This window comes from Pseudoliparis swirei, chromosome 12 (assembly GCF_029220125.1).
Source record: "Pseudoliparis swirei isolate HS2019 ecotype Mariana Trench chromosome 12, NWPU_hadal_v1, whole genome shotgun sequence".
In the NCBI taxonomy this organism is placed as follows: domain Eukaryota; kingdom Metazoa; phylum Chordata; class Actinopteri; order Perciformes; family Liparidae; genus Pseudoliparis; species Pseudoliparis swirei.
In genome coordinates this window covers 19,088,451-19,104,742 of record NC_079399.1, presented here as the reverse complement: position 1 = coordinate 19,104,742, position 16,292 = coordinate 19,088,451, and the positions used below count along the sequence as shown (strand labels likewise).

At 42.8% G+C, this 16,292-nt stretch overlaps 2 protein-coding genes across 2 annotated transcripts; one reads left to right on the top strand and one right to left on the bottom strand.

Annotated features, from left to right (window-relative positions):
- Positions 1-63: 63 nt before the first annotated feature.
- Positions 64-4,115, bottom strand: LOC130202555 (G-protein coupled receptor 135). The gene is made up of 3 exons (XM_056428197.1): positions 3,820-4,115; positions 2,952-3,177; positions 64-2,272 (listed from the first exon to the last, which is right to left on the bottom strand). The coding sequence occupies exons 2-3, from the start codon at positions 3,062-3,064 to the stop codon at positions 916-918; spliced, it is 1,470 nt and encodes a 489-aa protein (XP_056284172.1). The 5' UTR covers positions 3,065-3,177; positions 3,820-4,115; the 3' UTR covers positions 64-915.
- Positions 4,116-12,402: 8,287 nt separating this feature from the next.
- On the top strand, positions 12,403-15,646 carry LOC130203041 (JNK1/MAPK8-associated membrane protein-like). Its single transcript, XM_056428936.1, has 5 exons — positions 12,403-12,492; positions 12,938-13,017; positions 13,791-13,945; positions 15,220-15,388; positions 15,623-15,646. Exons 1-5 carry the CDS (start codon positions 12,489-12,491, stop codon positions 15,644-15,646), a joined length of 432 nt encoding a protein of 143 aa, XP_056284911.1. The 5' UTR covers positions 12,403-12,488.
- Positions 15,647-16,292: the final 646 nt, after the last annotated feature.

Below are 16,292 nucleotides of genomic sequence, written 5' to 3'. Positions count from 1 at the left end.
TACAGATTGTAAAGCACTCCGAGACAAATTTGTAATTTGTGAAATTGGGCTATACAAATAAACTGAATTGAATTAATGGTTGCGATACGTTCTACGTATCTGTGAGTTTGCAGGAAACATGCCAACGTTTTCTTTTCTGGCGACTGGGCTGCAAAATCATTATTTATTGAGTCATACAAATCAACTTGGTGACCCTTCCACCGGCCTGATGGCGAACAGTCTTGACGACCTTTGAGGGAACTCAGACGCCACCATCCAGGACAGAGTAACCAGCAGTCCATGGTACGAATGCATCTCTTGAGTAACTTGTGTTAGCTTGACGATGATTTGGTAATAGTTAAAACTGGGAGGCGTTTTTCTGGAGGTGTCTGAAAATGACATGTACATATTTTAAGTATTGAAGGTTTAAGATGAAGGAAAAGCCAGATCCATTCTCCATATCCACATGCTGCGTTGACACATGAAAACAACATAGAGACCTTTGTAATACAATCAAAAACGTTTCATGGTTTTCTACAGAAATATATTCCATCGTCTTCCCATGCTTCACCGCTGAGGGGACGACCGAGGTCCTACGGGTGGTCGTGTAATGATGGTGTCCTCCAAAGTCCGGAAGGAGTTTCATTAACCCATCTTCTATTGTAACGGCTAACTTTTGTCTTCTGACATAGTGTAAACTATTTAGTAAATTAACAGTATGCTTTTGGTTCCTGGGACCAAATCCAAAGAAGCAATTTGGAAAAGATAAGGTTTCCAAAACAATTTTTTACAAACTCGTGATGGCATACTCTAGATCCACAACAATAAATACAGATAAGACGGAAACAAACTTGTGATGGCATACTCTAGATCCACAACAACAAATACAGATAAGACAAAAACAATCGTAAGATGGAGAAGCCTTCTCCCAGAATGTCACAGGCTGGTATCAGCTGTCTTCATCTTCGGGGCACTGATGGAGTTAGCTAGTGTTGTAGTGTCGGGATGGGCGTCCCGGCAGAAGAACACTGCAGGGTTTTTACAGGCCCACATTGCCACTTCTCCTCCCCCTCCTCCTCCTCCTTTGCTGGGACTTGAACTGGACAGCCGGCTGTTATTATTCACCCCGACGCGACTGACGTAGCGGTCCCTTATCCTCTCTGTTTGGTTGAGTCGAATATCCCGGTTCTGGGTCTGGCCGGAGAGGTACGCGGCAATGTTTCTGGTCCGATAGCCCTCCTCTCTGCTCCGCCCCATTAACATGGAGATATTGGGGTTCCTCAGGGCGTAGATCAGAGGGTTGATGGCACCATTGGCCCAGGCTAGCCAGATGGCCACTGTGTCCATCGCAGGGTTGAACGTGTAGTCCCCCATTGCCGCAACCAGCCCCATCAGACAATATGGACCCCAGCAAAAAATTATGAAGACGATCATAATCAGAACCGTGGTGGCGGTTCGCATTTCACTGTAGAATCGCAGCAAGTACGCATATGTGGTCACTGGCCGGACTCGGATTTCAGAGAGACGAACCGTCTTGCAGATGTTGTAGTGACAAAAGCACATGAGGGAGAAGGGCAGTAAATAACACACGCCGATAAGGCAGACGCTGTAAGTCGTCCCCATGCGGGAGGTCCCAGAGTGGAACACGTACATACAGTGGTAGAAGCCTCGCTTATGGATCTCCGGCGGTGTTTGCACCAACAGATACCAAGGCAGAGAGAAGATGACTGCAGTTACCCACACGGCTATCAACAACTGAGTCGCTTTCTGGCGCCCTATTTTGGCCTGCGGCTGCCTGACTATGGCGTAATACCTGTCAAAGGAGATCAAGGTCATAGTCAGGGTGGATATGATCCCAAAGCAGGTGTTGAAAAATCCGTTGGCCACACAGAAACGGTCCCCGAACATCCAGGTGCCATCCTTGCTGAAGAGCATGACGAATGAAAACGGCAGACACAAGACGGCCGTGAGAAAGTCGGACAGCGACAGCGACATGATAAAGGCGTTGGTCACCGTCCGGAGCTGTCGGTGCTTGATGATGACGACAACGACCGCGGAGTTGCCGAAACTGGAGAGGAGGAAGATGGAAAGGAGCACCAGGGCCTGGGTGGCTACCGTAATGCCCTGCAGGACGGAGTTACTCTCGGCGGCGCTCAGCACTGACGGGGTGGACACCTGCTGGAACAGGCTGAGCTCGCTCCCTCTTTGGTCTCTTAAAGTCGACATGTTTCCTGTGTTCCCCATTGTGGCGTCTGTGGTGGTGGTCACCAGGCTGGTCACTATGGAAACCACCCTAAAGAAACAACAACAACAACAAGAGAGAAAGAGGCAGAAATCATTGAACATAATCTGGACACAATAAGTTATCACAGCACCTCATTCATATCCCAAAATGTGTATAATATTTCGATACTAGTGTGATACAGTACTTGACTTTTGGTACAGACACCAAAATAATACAGGTTTTTTTTCTTACAGTAAAAGGTCTGAATTTTTTTCCTGCAAATCAGTTAGTGGAGGTACACCTGGACGTCCAGTCTGAAAGGAAATGTGCAGGAATATAACAGTGTGGCTGAGAAAGGGCAGGCTCCTTCAAAATAAAATATTGAGAACGAAAGTTATTAATTTATGTCTTCCTATACAGCGCAAATAGTAAAATCCAATATCAGACCACTCTCACCACTGTAAATAATTTTGTATTACTTTAGATTAGGAACATTATAGATGTTTATTGTTTTCCAGTCCTGAGGGAGTTGTTTTCAGGGATTTGAAACCAGCGACCCTAAGCTACTTTCTCTATTTTGACAGTTAAATATGTGTTTGCGTCAGCTATGGCTCCAGGAAAGAGAACTGTGCAGAAATTCTCTCAAAAAAAGATTGAGTGGAATTTGTGGATAAGTAATCTTACCACAAATGTGCAGTGTCAAATTAATTTCAAAGCAGAGATAAATTGGGTGGACAGCGTGAGCTACCTTGGCACAACAGGTGAGCTGCCCAGCTGGTTGGTGAAGCTGGAGCTGAAGTGGTCAGCCGTGAAGTTGGTGCTGCCGCTGCCCTGCAGGGCCGTGCCAACGGGCGAATCCATCGACAAAGCGCGAACACAGCACAACGAGAGTCATCCATTCAGATTACAGTCAGTGTGCGTTGGTTTCATGGGACTCAACCATAGCCGCCGACCACTCCTCCTCACCACTTTTCCTATTTTCATTATGTTGGGAGATGGGGGAAAGACAGTGGGACGTCAAATCTGTGTTCATGGGCTAACACTGATGTATAAATAGTGAAATATCGGGGATTAAAAAATATATTGGCAGTAAAGATGGACAGATCTTTATCTGCCCAATTATCTCCCCACTTCGAGGGGAGATAATTATCTAGAATAAGTCACATTGATATAAGATCATTGTTTTAAGGGGCTCTTTTTTCCTCCCTAGAGTGTTTGCCAGTTTCATTTGAATTATCTTGGTGGACATACACTTGCAATTCCATTTACACATTTTGGGCTACAATATGTTCTTCACGTTATCATTAAACCGCATTTACTACCGCATGATACTTGATACAGATATTACTAATACTGTAATGCTGCTGTGATTTGACAATAACAGTATATCCTATTCCAGTCTGACAATCTACAAAAACACTTGTACAAGTCAATTAGCATTTGCAGCTGTCCTGATTAAAGCTATAACTAAACCGGAAGTTAGCTATGTGTCTATATTCCATAAGACTAGCCAAAGTCGTTGTGAAATCCGCTAACGTTTGCGTAAATAAATGCCCGTTATTTGGCAGCGGAGCGGAGTGAGAACACTTGTCCCCCTCTCGTCCTCGTGTCCTTACCTTGGACCCATTCAGTCACAACGTGTCCACCGTAATAACCTCCACCGCACACGAGCCGCCGGGCCTCTCCATCGGTCGTGTCGGTCCCAACGCTTGTTTTTCGTCCGCGGTTCGACCGAGCGTGCGCGAGCGCTTCTTCCTCTGGACACGAACGAGAGAGAGAGAGAGAGAGAGAGAGAGAGCTACTTGGCTGTGTGCTGCTCTACATAATGTAGCCCTTTGAAAAGCCCTTCGTGGAGAAGAAAGTCAGTCATTTTTTCTTCTTCTCCCCATCTCTAATTCTGTACGAGGGGAAATAATACTTATCTATCCCTCCATCATGACACGGAACCCAGCCGAGACCAGCGTCAAAGTTCACTTGCAACTCTCTCTCTCTTTCTCTTGGCTCTCTCTACCTACTGTACCCTACTCTCCCTCTCCTCTCTGAAACCACGCCCCCTTACCCCCCCCCCTCCCCATATGAACACGCTCACTGCTTCATATCACGTTTGATGCAGTTGCCATGGAAACTGGTGATAGATTTTTTTTGCATCCACATCCCTTGTAAAATGTCATTACAAGGTGTTTGCAAAAGACACTGTTGAAACCTGTTACATCAACCCTGCGACGCACACGGGTGTATCCGACAAGCAGGAGTTGACCCTATTTTGACCGGCGACGCAGGAAAGTCTTGGCATAGAGAGTTTGTTGGTCTACAGACATTTTTAATGCTCGTAGACGAGTTCGACCAGATAACAGAAGACGCAAAACTATATGGTGGTCAAACCACGAGCCACGAGCATTCTGAATCCAAGTAGCTGCCAACCGCTTCGTGAGAGTAATATTAAGCCTGCCGCAATCCTCCTGGGATGGTACCTCTCTTATTGAATATAAGCTTTAACCTTTGAAGACAAGTGATGATGTACATAAGTCTACGCACACACTTTGGAAACAGGTGTATTTTTATTTGCTCCTGCAGAAGACAATACAACAAACATGTTGCCTTCTGGTCTCTCTCTCTGCACATCCAGCAATGCAGAATATATTTGTTCCGAGACTTTACCATTTTCCTCGAAACACGGAAAGTGCAATGTTTACCATACCATATTACGAGGCAATATTAGTAGTCCAGAACTGGAAAGGAAAACATTAAACCTATAGATTATAACCATGAATCATAATATACATTTTTGGTCTCAAAAAGATGCAGAAAAATTGGTTCACGCGTTCGTTACTTCGAGACTGGATTACTGCAACTCCTTATTATCAGGCTGCTCTAATAAATCAGTGCGGATTCCGTCCCGGTCGTGGAACTGTGGATCAGCTCTTCACCCTCGCAAGACTACTGGAGGGGTCCTGGGAGTTTCCTCTACCAGTCTACATGTGCTTTGTGGACTTGGAGAAGGCTTTCGACCGGGTCCCTCTAGGATTGTTGTGGGGGTGCTGCGGGAGTGTGGGGTACCGGACTTGTTGCAACGGGCTATCTGGTCTATGTGTTTATTTAAGGAGTTTCAGTCAGGATTTAGAAAACACCACAGCACAGAGACAACACTGGTAAAAAAAAAAAGACCTCCTAATGCAGGGGTGCTCACACTTTTTCAGCACGCGAGCTACTTATAAAATGACCAGGTCAAAATGATCTACCTATGGGGGGGGGGGGGAGGGGGGGTGCAAGTGACATTTGTTTTGCTCTGTTCTGAGGCGGGTACAAGGGGAAGAGGAACATAAAAAAGGATCCTTTGATGTCAATCCCTAATGTTTTATCCACAATTGAGTAAAATTGGCAAAAGTTTGAATGCATGCCGATATCAAGAGGATGCATTCTATCAATGGTCGATTCATCCCAGTTTAAATGGATCCCAAGGGGACTAAAATATTTGGGTATTAGGCTGTGCTCAGATATAGAAAATATAATCTCTATTAATATGCTGGGGAAAAATGTATATCATTAAGATGGTGGTCGCTCCACAATTTAATTACATCTCTATAATGATACCAGTAACCATCTCCGAGGAGATCTTTAAACAATATAACCGGCGATGTAAAGATGTTTTATGGAATAACAAAACGCCTAGAATTAGAATGAAAAAGCTCTGGGCCTCAAGAGATAATGGGGGATTGGCTCTTCCAAATATGGAATTATATAGCATAGCATTCGAAATACATAAAATTGCACGGCACTGGGCAAATTATGAATCCAATCCTGCATGGGTAAAGATGGAAGGGGAATTAGCCTTTCCACTCCAGGTTATGGACTCGCTATCTCAGAAACACACAACGAAAACCGACCAAAGAAATCTAGTAGTACAACACTCCAAGTGGGCATGGGCAAGGGCACATCAGATTCTGGGGATTTCTCAAAATAAACAAAGCTATTCCTCCACTTGGAATAACCCTCACATCTGCTTAGGGAAAAAATTATTTATATGGGATACATGGCTGGTAAAAAGAGTACATGTCATCAAAGATCTCTACAGAGATGGCTCATTTAAATCATTTGACGACCTTAAAGAAACGTTTAATTTAGATGAGAAGTTACAGTTGAGGAGTAGCATGAGGGCTGAGTTCGGACTGAAAATAGAAAAGAAAGAAGAGAATAAGATTCAGGAGTTCCTAAATGCTTCCCATCCCCAACAATCTGCCTCAATATTTTATCGAAAATTGTCGAATATTCAAGTTGGAATGTGCGATGGACTGAGACTAGTATGGCAAAAAGATCTTCATACTGAGATAAGGGGAGATGTATGGCAAGAAATAATATCAAATGTAGGCTGGGCTACAAGGGATGCAAGAAGCAAGTTTACTCACTATAAAATTGTACACAGATATTATTTTATACCTTTGAAACTGTATAAAATGGGATTGAGGCAAGATAATAAATGTTGGAAATGTAATATAGAAATGGGGACTTTTCTACATGCTATGTGGGAGTGCTCCAACGTGTGGCCTTTATGGAAGGCAGTACTGAAGACATTAGAAAGGTGGCTCAAGCGGCCTTTACCAGAATCCCCACAGCTGTGTTTATTATGGGACACATCACTGGTGCCACCAGGCCTCACCAAAACAGAGATCAAACTATCATTAACAGGCTTCATGGTGGCAGCGAGGTTTATCCTGAGAAACTGGAAGAGCCCACATACGGCCACGCTCACAGACTGGCTCAAACTCATGATGGAGACGGCTGCTTTTGAAAGTATGATTGCCAGGGTGAAGAACAGTTCAAGCCAAACTGACCAAGCATGGAAAAGTCTGATGGCTTTTATTACTAATTAGAGGAGGGGTCAAATACTCCTCAGGGGTCAGATTTGGGTTTTGAGGGAATTGCAAATACAGATGCAGGGTGGTGTATACACACTTACAAGTAAAAGATAATTAAGGGGGTGCCGGGGTTGCTTTTTGTTGTTGTTGTTTTTTATTGTTGTTGTTTTTTTTGGGGGGGGAGGGGTATGTGTGTGTGTATGTATGCGTGTGTATATGTATGTGTGTATACTATATACAGGACTGTCTCAGAAAATTAGAATATTGTGATGAAGTTCTTTATTTTCTGTAATGCAATTAAAAAAACAAAAATGTCATGCATTCTGGATTCATTACAAATCAACTGAAATATTGCAAGCCTTTTATTCTTTTAATATTGCTGATTATGGTTTACAGCTTAAGAAAACTCAAATATCCTATCTCTAAATATTAGAATATCATGAAAAAGTATACTAGTAGGGTATTAAACAAATCACTTGAATTGTCTAATTAACTCGAAACACCTGGAAACACATTTTCAAATGTTTGATTTTGTTTTGCTGTTATAAATCTTTTTTTTTACTTGGTCTGAGGAAATATTCAAATTTTATGAGATAGGATTTTAGAGTTTTCTTAAGCTGTGCATAATCAGCAATATTAAAAGAATAAAAGGCTTGCAATATTTCAGTTGATTTGTAATGAATCCAGAATGCATGACATTTTTGTTTTTTGAATTGCATTACAGAAAATAAAGAACTTCATCACAATATTCTAATTTTCTGAGACAGTCCTGTATATGTATGTATGTATGGGTGTGTGTGTATGGGTGTATGTATATGTGTGTATATATATATATATGTTTATGTTTATGTCTGACATTGTTTGGGGCTGCACGGTGGTGTAGTGGCTAGCACTGTCGCCTCACAGCAAGAGGGCCGTGGGTTCAATTCCCGGTCGAGGCGGTCCTTCTGTGTGGAGTTTGCATGTTCTCCCCGTGGCAGCGTGGGTTCCCTCCGGATTCTCCGGCTTCCTCCCACAGTCCAAAGACATGCCGTCAGGTTAATTGATCTCTAAATTGCCCATAGGTGTGAATGTGAGAGTGAATGGTTGTATGTCTCTATATTCAATTCAATTCAATTCAGTTTATTTGTATAGCCCAATTTCACAAATTACAAATTTGTCTCGGAGTGCTTTACAATCTGTACACATAGACATCCCTGCCCCAAAACCTCACATCGGACCAGGAAAAACTCCCAAATAACCCTTCAGGGGGAAAAAAAGGGAAGAAACCTGGAGGAGAGCAACAGAGGAGGATCCCTCTCCTAGGATGGACAGATGCAATAGATGTAATGTGTACAGAAGGACAGATTTAGAGTTAAAATACATTCAATGAATATGACAGAGTGTATGAATAGTTCATAGTAGGCATATTCCACGATGGAGACCTCCACGATCCATCAGGCAGATGGCGGTGGGGAGGAGGAGTGGCGGAGTCTCAACAGGACAGTGGCGTAGTCATGAGCAGGAATTCCACGACCCAGACGATCCATCAGGCAGATAGGATCTATGCCGTCTCATAGGGTCCGATGACCCCATGAGACGTAAAGTCAAAAGGACTTCGGGAGAAAGCAGAGTTAGTAACGTGTGATTGAGAGATGAAAATTCATCCTTAAGGAGAGAAAAAGAGGAGATAGGTACTCAGTGCAGCCTAAAACGTCCCCCGGCAGCTATAAGCCTATAGCAGCATATCAAGGGGCTGGACCAGGGCAAACCTGATTCAGCCCTAACTATAAGCTCTGTCAAAGAGGAAGGTCTTAAGTCTACTCTTAAACGAGGTGACTGTGTCTGCCTCCCGGACTGAAATTGGAAGCTGGTTCCATAACAGAGGAGCTTGATGACTAAAGGCTCTGGCTCCCATTCTACTTTTTAAGACTCTAGGAACTACAAGTAGTCCGCATTTAGTGAGCGTAGCTCTCTAGTGGGGCAATATGGTACGACAAGCTCCTTAAGATATGATGGAGCATCACCAATCAAGGCTTTGTAGGTTAAGAGAAGAATTTTAAAAGTGATTCTTGATTTTACTGGGAGCCAGTGCAGAGCAGCTAGTGCAGGAGTGATGTGATCTCTTTTCTTAGTTTTAGTGAGAACACGAGCTGCAGCATTCTGGATCAACTGGAGGGACCTAAGAGATTTATTAGAGCAGCCTGCTAATAAGGAGTTGCAGTAATCCAGTCTCGAAGTAACGAACGCGTGAACCAATTTTTCTGCATCTTTTTGAGACAAGATGTGCCTGATTTTTGAAATATTACGTAGATGAAAGAATGCAGTCCTTGAGATTTGCTTTACGTGGGAGTTAAAGGACAAGTCCCGATCAAAGATAACGCCAAGATTCTTTACAGTGGTGTTGGATGCCAGGGCAATGCCGTCTACAGAATCCACATCACCAGATAATTGGATAATATGTGCCCTCGATGGACTGGCGGCCTGTCCAGGGTGTCCCCTGCCTTCGCCCTATGTCAGCTGGGATCGGCTCCAGCGCCCCCGCGACCCTAATGAGGATAAGCGGTGTTGATAATGGATGGATGGATGGATGGATTGTTGTACTTGTTTTATGTTTATATCACTAAACAAATGTAAAAAATTAAGTGGAAAAAAAAATGGGCTATACAAATAAATTGAATTCAATTCAAATGAATTATCCTCCTGCCACTCTCACAACCAGAATTTTCTCTTTCAGGTACTCTGTGTCATGAAATCCCCCAAAAGTGGACTAGAGCATTTTCCAACCAAACTGGATTTACCGTACACTCCACAGCTTACAAGGACTATGTGCTTACATGCAGCAATACAAGTTGGCTTTCAACACTGCACGCTCCACTCCTACTCTGGCATCATCCACTCCTGTTTCGCCAACATCCAAGGTCCTCTCCGCCACAATAAATAAACGTCTCAAACCTATTGACCACATCTCCCACTCCTCCACAGTTGAGGAATGTAACTCCTTCCTTTCATTCAAAGACAACATTGAGACCATCTACAACTAGTCACTCACTTAGGCAGAAGGCAGCACCTCCACTTAGAGGAGCAGAGAAGAGAGCCTCACAGAGCAGGTAAGTACGAAGAGGAAGAGGAGGAACGGTGAGGACCGCCATGAAGACTTGGCGCCCTGGACCTCCAGTCTCGTCTTCTCCTCAACCCGGACCAGTGAAGAGGACAAGGACTCGTCACCCTCGACTTCAGGCCTCTTCTTCTCCTCAACCTAGACGTACTGGCAAAGTCCAGTGGATCACCTGAGACTGATGATCAAGACTCTGACTCTCAGCCCCCTTTGCTGCAGGATTTGAAGAACTTCGTGGACCTTGATAGCGACCTGCAGGATCTATTTATATCAGGAGGCAGGATTGTAAATGGTAATGGTCCTGTACTTGTAAAGCGCTTTTCTAGTCTTCCGATCACTCTAAGCATTTTAACACTATACCTGACATCATTCACCCATTAACACCCATTCTTACACTAATGGGAGGAGCCCCCTGCCCATCACTCCCTAAGATTCACACACATTCACACATCGTATGTGGGGAGCAATTCTTGGGTTCAGTGCCACTGTGGTCCTTAAGTTAAAATTTAGCTGTGATAATACACATCATAATTATGAGATAGATAGTTGAAATTATGAGATAGTAAATGCGCATGCGCTTCAGTGGTTTTCTTTCTTTCTTTAGCTCTGTTTTTTCCCCCTCATTATTATATTATCTGACAGGTGTCTTCATCCCTATGCTGGTCTAACCATGCAAACAATATGCAAAAGGTAACTATTACTGTTTACTTATGTAATTCTTAGATGTTAGGTATCATGCAGTCTTTTAATCAGTCCAACGTTTTAGCTGAACAAATACTAACGTTGCTATTAATGTATCTGCTGCATGTGTTTCTCAAAGGGGGCTAATGTTACCTCAGACTCCACATAAGTGTCATCACAGCTGTAATATCTTCCTAATGTAAAGAAGTACATGATGTTGTAAAGTGATGCAGATATTGCATCTGCGCACTTAGTTGTCCTTAGTTGTTTAGACAGGCGCTCTTGAAAGTGGGTTTAATTAAATACAATTTAGAGAAGAAAAACAATAGTGAGTCTTAAGCATATGTAAGGCTCCAGTTCAACTGCTGGACCCTTAAATGTGCCACTATGATGTGGCTTAAAAAATTAATTATTCCATATTGCTAAGAATAATGTATGCATGTCACCTGACTGAGTTGCTATACTATTGAGCTCTATATTGCCATGTTTTGCTATTTGTTAAGTATGAGTCAAGTCACGTTTTGGTGGCATAAATCTTTGAAAACAAACTATATCAGGCCACAACACCCTGTGTTTTTAAAAACATAGGCGCCTCATCCCCTCACTGTGCTGGTTTACTGGGCCGCAGTGACTGTTTATTAACCTGTAAATTGGATGTGGCCAATAATTATCTTCTTTATCAAAAAAATTGCTGATTATTAATTACTTATACTGAAATATTAGGTGATTAAAACTATTTAGTTTAAATTGAGCTGGAACCTTAAATATGCTTGAGACTCACTGTTGTTTTTCCTTCTCTAAATTGCATTTTGCTAACACACCACATAGGACAACTAAGTGCACAGCTAAGTGCACAGTTACAATATCTGCATTAATTTTCAACATACTGTGGCTATATTTGTAAGAGTTACCTTTTGCATATCGATTTTGCATATTGTTTGCATGGTTAGATCCGGCAAGGGGATGAAGAGACTTTTGAAGACAGTACTAAGAAAGCCCATTTCCACCACTGAGAAAAATAATTAGGATCCTGGAAGTCATAATTATGAAAAACTATCTCATAATTATGACTAAGCATCTCATAATTATGACTTAGCATCTCATTAGGCTATGACTTACTATCTCAGAATTATGACATAGCATCTTAGAATTATGAGATGTTAAAGTCATAACTATGAGATATTAAGTTGAAATTACTATAGTTTCTCATAAAAATTAGATACAAAGTCATAATTATGAGATGCTTAGTCATAATTATGAGATAGTAAGTCATAGTTATGACTTACAGGATCCTAACTCTTCTGGAAATGGGCTTCCATACAGCACAGGACAAAAAGAAGAAGAAAAAAGAAGCCACGCAGATGAAATGCATGCACACTTTCTATCTCATAATTATGACTTAGCATCTCATAATTTTTATTATCACAGCTACATTTTCATTTTGTATTTGTATTTTCTCTGCGTAAATGGGCTTCCATAGTGCACGTTTTTCCTGACATCGATGTGATGTTGCCAGTGTTAAAAAACGTGGTTTCCTGTTTGTGACGCCTCATATTTGTCCGCTTCCGGTTTGCGTAGAAATTGACTACCAGATGAAAATACGGTAGCACTGAGGCCAGGCACCGTGTTGGAATCAATCATTACTGGGCACATAATGGGTGAGTTAAAGCACTCTTTAATTTCCATTTAATTTAATTGTTATCTGACGATCGCGGTAGTTTGACGACGGAGCGTCGCACGCCTTAGTGGGGCTTTGCTCGCGTTACCTCACCTAGCTCGTCAGCTAAAAACATTCAGCGGGAGATGTGCTTTCAGTCAAACCAACCGACGAGTGGGGTCATGACAGTTTACATACGCAAACGCAACATTGTGTGCCAGTTGCGGACGTTTAAAGGAACTGGACACTAATGGTTTGAGCGTAAATAGCGATACACTGAGAGGCTCCTCTTAAGTAGCCAGTGTATCGCAGACAATGTGGATTGATTCTATGGAAAACATGGAGGACGAGGGCTTGACGTTTCTTTTTGTTGAGATATGGAAAAAAAACATTTGTAATGTAATCCAGTGCCGCCCGCTGTGTAACTTGTTTGTATGTGCTTGCAGCTGTGTCCATGAGTTCAACATGTCCAGGCACATACTGTGGCAGGATGATGGTCAACGGATCCGTGGAGGGAGAGTGTGGCGTGAGTACTGGACATCAGGAAAATGCGTGGGTCTGACTACGTCACGTGTGGGGCGGGGCATCTGTGCTGGAGAAGAGAGCCGGGGTTGGTGTCATTTAGTGCAGATTTCTGGTTGTTATCCAGCTTCCTAAGGTAGTGTGGATATTCTACCGGAATGCACTGTCATCAAAAAAGGTGTTTTTGATATAAGAAACCCCATTCAATGTAATGAGATCCAGTAAAATCTTACGTATGCAACTATCACCTCTGTCATGGTGTACTTTAGAAGTGCTGACGATACATGTAGAACAATACAGTAAATTAATGGATAAATGCAGTGTTTGGAAAATAAAAATAACATTCTCACAATTGATCACACTGTGATGAGTTCAAATCCCCGAATTTGGTGGCGATTCATTTATAATCGGGGTCTTTTGTCATCCAAACTCATCACAGGAGCCACATGCACCATTACAAATAAAATCCTGACAATTAGTTCAATCATGATATTCTCTCACCAGAAATGCATGCGTTGTATAGACTGTAAAACTGGATCGACATGCATAACAATTACAACTATGCAAACCAGTAATTGTTTTCGGACTGCTTGAGTTGCAGCTCTTGGGTTTACCTTCAATGGGATGGATGTTTTGCACCATTGACAGGAGGGAGGGGCTTTAACGTAGCTTTATTACAAATAACTGGCAGGCCATGCATAGATTAAACTCTCTCTCCGTTATGTCTACATTGTGGAGAGAAATTAAGTGTGTGTGTGTCTTTCTCTGTCCTGTCAGGTGTGTCCTCGCGGAGAACGTGCCAACCTGCAGAATGTTTGCAAGCGCTGCACTGAGTCCCCAGAGCTGTATGACTGGCTCTATCTGGGCTTCATGGCCATGCTGCCCCTCGTATTGCACTGGTTCTTCATTGAATGGTATTCTGGGAAGAAGAGGTGAGAATATCTCTCTCGCTTAACCGTCACAAGGTAATACACAACCCAGTTATTATGAAGAAATAAGGCAGTGGTGGTAGGATCTTTCTGATGAAAGAGATGCATGAGAGATTTATGGAGCACTCTGAAACATTGTCATTTTTGGTGCTGGTATTTTGAGGTTACAACTAGGGCTGCATCTAATGATTATTTTGATAATCGATTAATCATTTGACTATTTTTTTAATTAATCAGGGGAAAACCCCTGTAATTTTCAACCCTTTATTCAAAACAGGGTTTGTACGTTCATGGAAAACCAGGAAAAGTCATGCAATTTTAAAATGGTTATTTCCAGGCCTGGAAAAGTCATTTGAAAATATAAAATCCCAAAAGTTTTGGAAAAGTCATGCAAATTTGTTGTATTCATATGTTCATTTATACTGTATGCTTTGGAATTCTCATTGTTTGTTTAAATACTACATCTTCTCACTTTTCATGTATACACCAAGTTTTCACAAAATGTTTGGTCATGGAAATTTGTTTTACGGTCCTGTAAATCCATTGTTCAACATGTGTATGAACCCTCTCACAAACAAAACTCGCTTTACTCGCGTGAATTTACTCACCAACTATTTGTGGTCTAACCGTGTCATACGTGTCGAAGAGGGGGCGTGGCTTATCTCCGTTGCTTTGCTCAGTGGAAAAAATATTTTACGCCACTTCTTGTGGAAATCCCCCACACGTCGTAACATCTAACGCCCTGGTGTCTGGGTTCATAACATCACCCATAGGTGCACACAGCTCGGTGAATGTCACTCCGACTCCGTGAATGACTTCCGCTTCCAGCGCCACGAGAGCAGCTGCAGCCAGTTAGATTCACCAACGGAGTAGCAGCTCAGTGCTGATTGGCTCTCACAACGCAGCGTTCTGTCTCTCCTTTCCCTCCGCTCCGCTATTGTTTCTCCTGCGCCACTCTGCGCTCAACTCGACTTTTTTTATACTCCATGACTTATTTAGTGCCGTAATAATCGCGTGACACAACGAATCGATAATGAAATTTGCTGCCAACTATTTTAATCGATTTTTATTGGGTTATTGCAGCCCTAGTAATGTACTTGTAGATGTACATGCTTATTCGCACACAACAATTTCCAGCATTTTTATAAACCCAATGATGTAGTCTGTTGCTTTATTCCCGTTACCCATGAATGAAGGTGCAATGTATTCACCTTTTTGTTTTCACATGCATTTGAGAGAGACAACTGAGCGTTTCTGTGTTTCGTTGTGCGTTTCAGCTCCAGCGCCTTGTTGCAGCACATCACGGCCATGTTGGAGTGCGGCGTGTCATCCGTGGTCACCTTGCTGGTCACGGAGCCGGTGGGAAAGCTCAGTATCCATTCGTGTCACGTCCAAATGCTGTCGGACTGGTACACCATGCTGTACAACCCAAAAGGGCATTACCAAGTACTCATAGTGCCCATCCTGAGTGTTGAATCCAGTCTTCCACTCACCCCCTTGTTTTATTCTAACCAAGTGATATGCATTTCTTAAATCCAACTTGGTGAATATCTTGGCCGTTGAAGCAGTTCAAAAGCAGATGACATGGGTGGCAGAGGATAGCGGTGCTTCAGCGTAATGTCATGTAGTGGCCTGTAGACTAGGCAAGGTGACAGAGACCCGCTTTTTTTCCCCACAAAGAATCCGCCCGGGCTGGAGCGATGAAGGACGGATAATCCCTGATTTGAGTGAAGAGGAGATGTATTCATCCATTGCTGTTCTCTCAGGTCTCGAAATCGAGTAAAGTCTCCCTTGGGAAGGGGGGCTGGGAGATCAATGGGACAGTCAAAATCTGGGTGAGGAGGTAGCGACAAGGCTTTAGACTTGTTAAACTTTTTTAAATCATGGTAACAGGAAGGTACCTTGTGTAGATCAGGATAGTCAGGGTGATCTATAATGATCCTACTAGAGTCTGTTGGTGCATTAACAGGTTGCGAAAGTTTACACCTGCCCTTACAATCCTCTCCCATTCCTTAACTTTCCTGAAGGCCAGTCTATGTGAGGATTGTGGATCTTCAGCCAAAAACCCCAAAATAATCGGGTCTGAGTCGACTCAAAAATATGAAATTGCATGCTCGGTATGGTCCTTATTTATAGTAATCCGTATGGGCTCAGTGCAATGGGTAACTGTGAACAACAAGCGGCCGTCTAAGGCACTGGCACTAACAGGATGAGATAGGGGGACAGTTTTTATTTTTAGCTGTTTGACTAGGCCCCAGTCTATAAGGCTTTCGTCAGCCCCCGAGTCTATTAACACACCCTGGTCAATGGTCTGATTGTTAATACAAATGTCTACCTGAGTAACAGGTCG

Coding starts and splice junctions, on each gene's coding strand:
- LOC130202555 (XM_056428197.1), bottom strand. CDS start 3,064: ATGGATTCGCCCGTTGGCACGGCCCTGCAGGGCAGCGGCAGCACCAAC. Junction 2,273..2,951: donor AGCTCACCTGTTGTGCCAAG/GTAGCTCACGCT, acceptor TTGTTTCTTTAG/GGTGGTTTCCATAGTGACCA.
- LOC130203041 (XM_056428936.1), top strand. Junction 13,018..13,790: donor CCGTGGAGGGAGAGTGTGGC/GTGAGTACTGGA, acceptor CTGTCCTGTCAG/GTGTGTCCTCGCGGAGAACG. Junction 13,946..15,219: donor TGGTATTCTGGGAAGAAGAG/GTGAGAATATCT, acceptor TGTGCGTTTCAG/CTCCAGCGCCTTGTTGCAGC.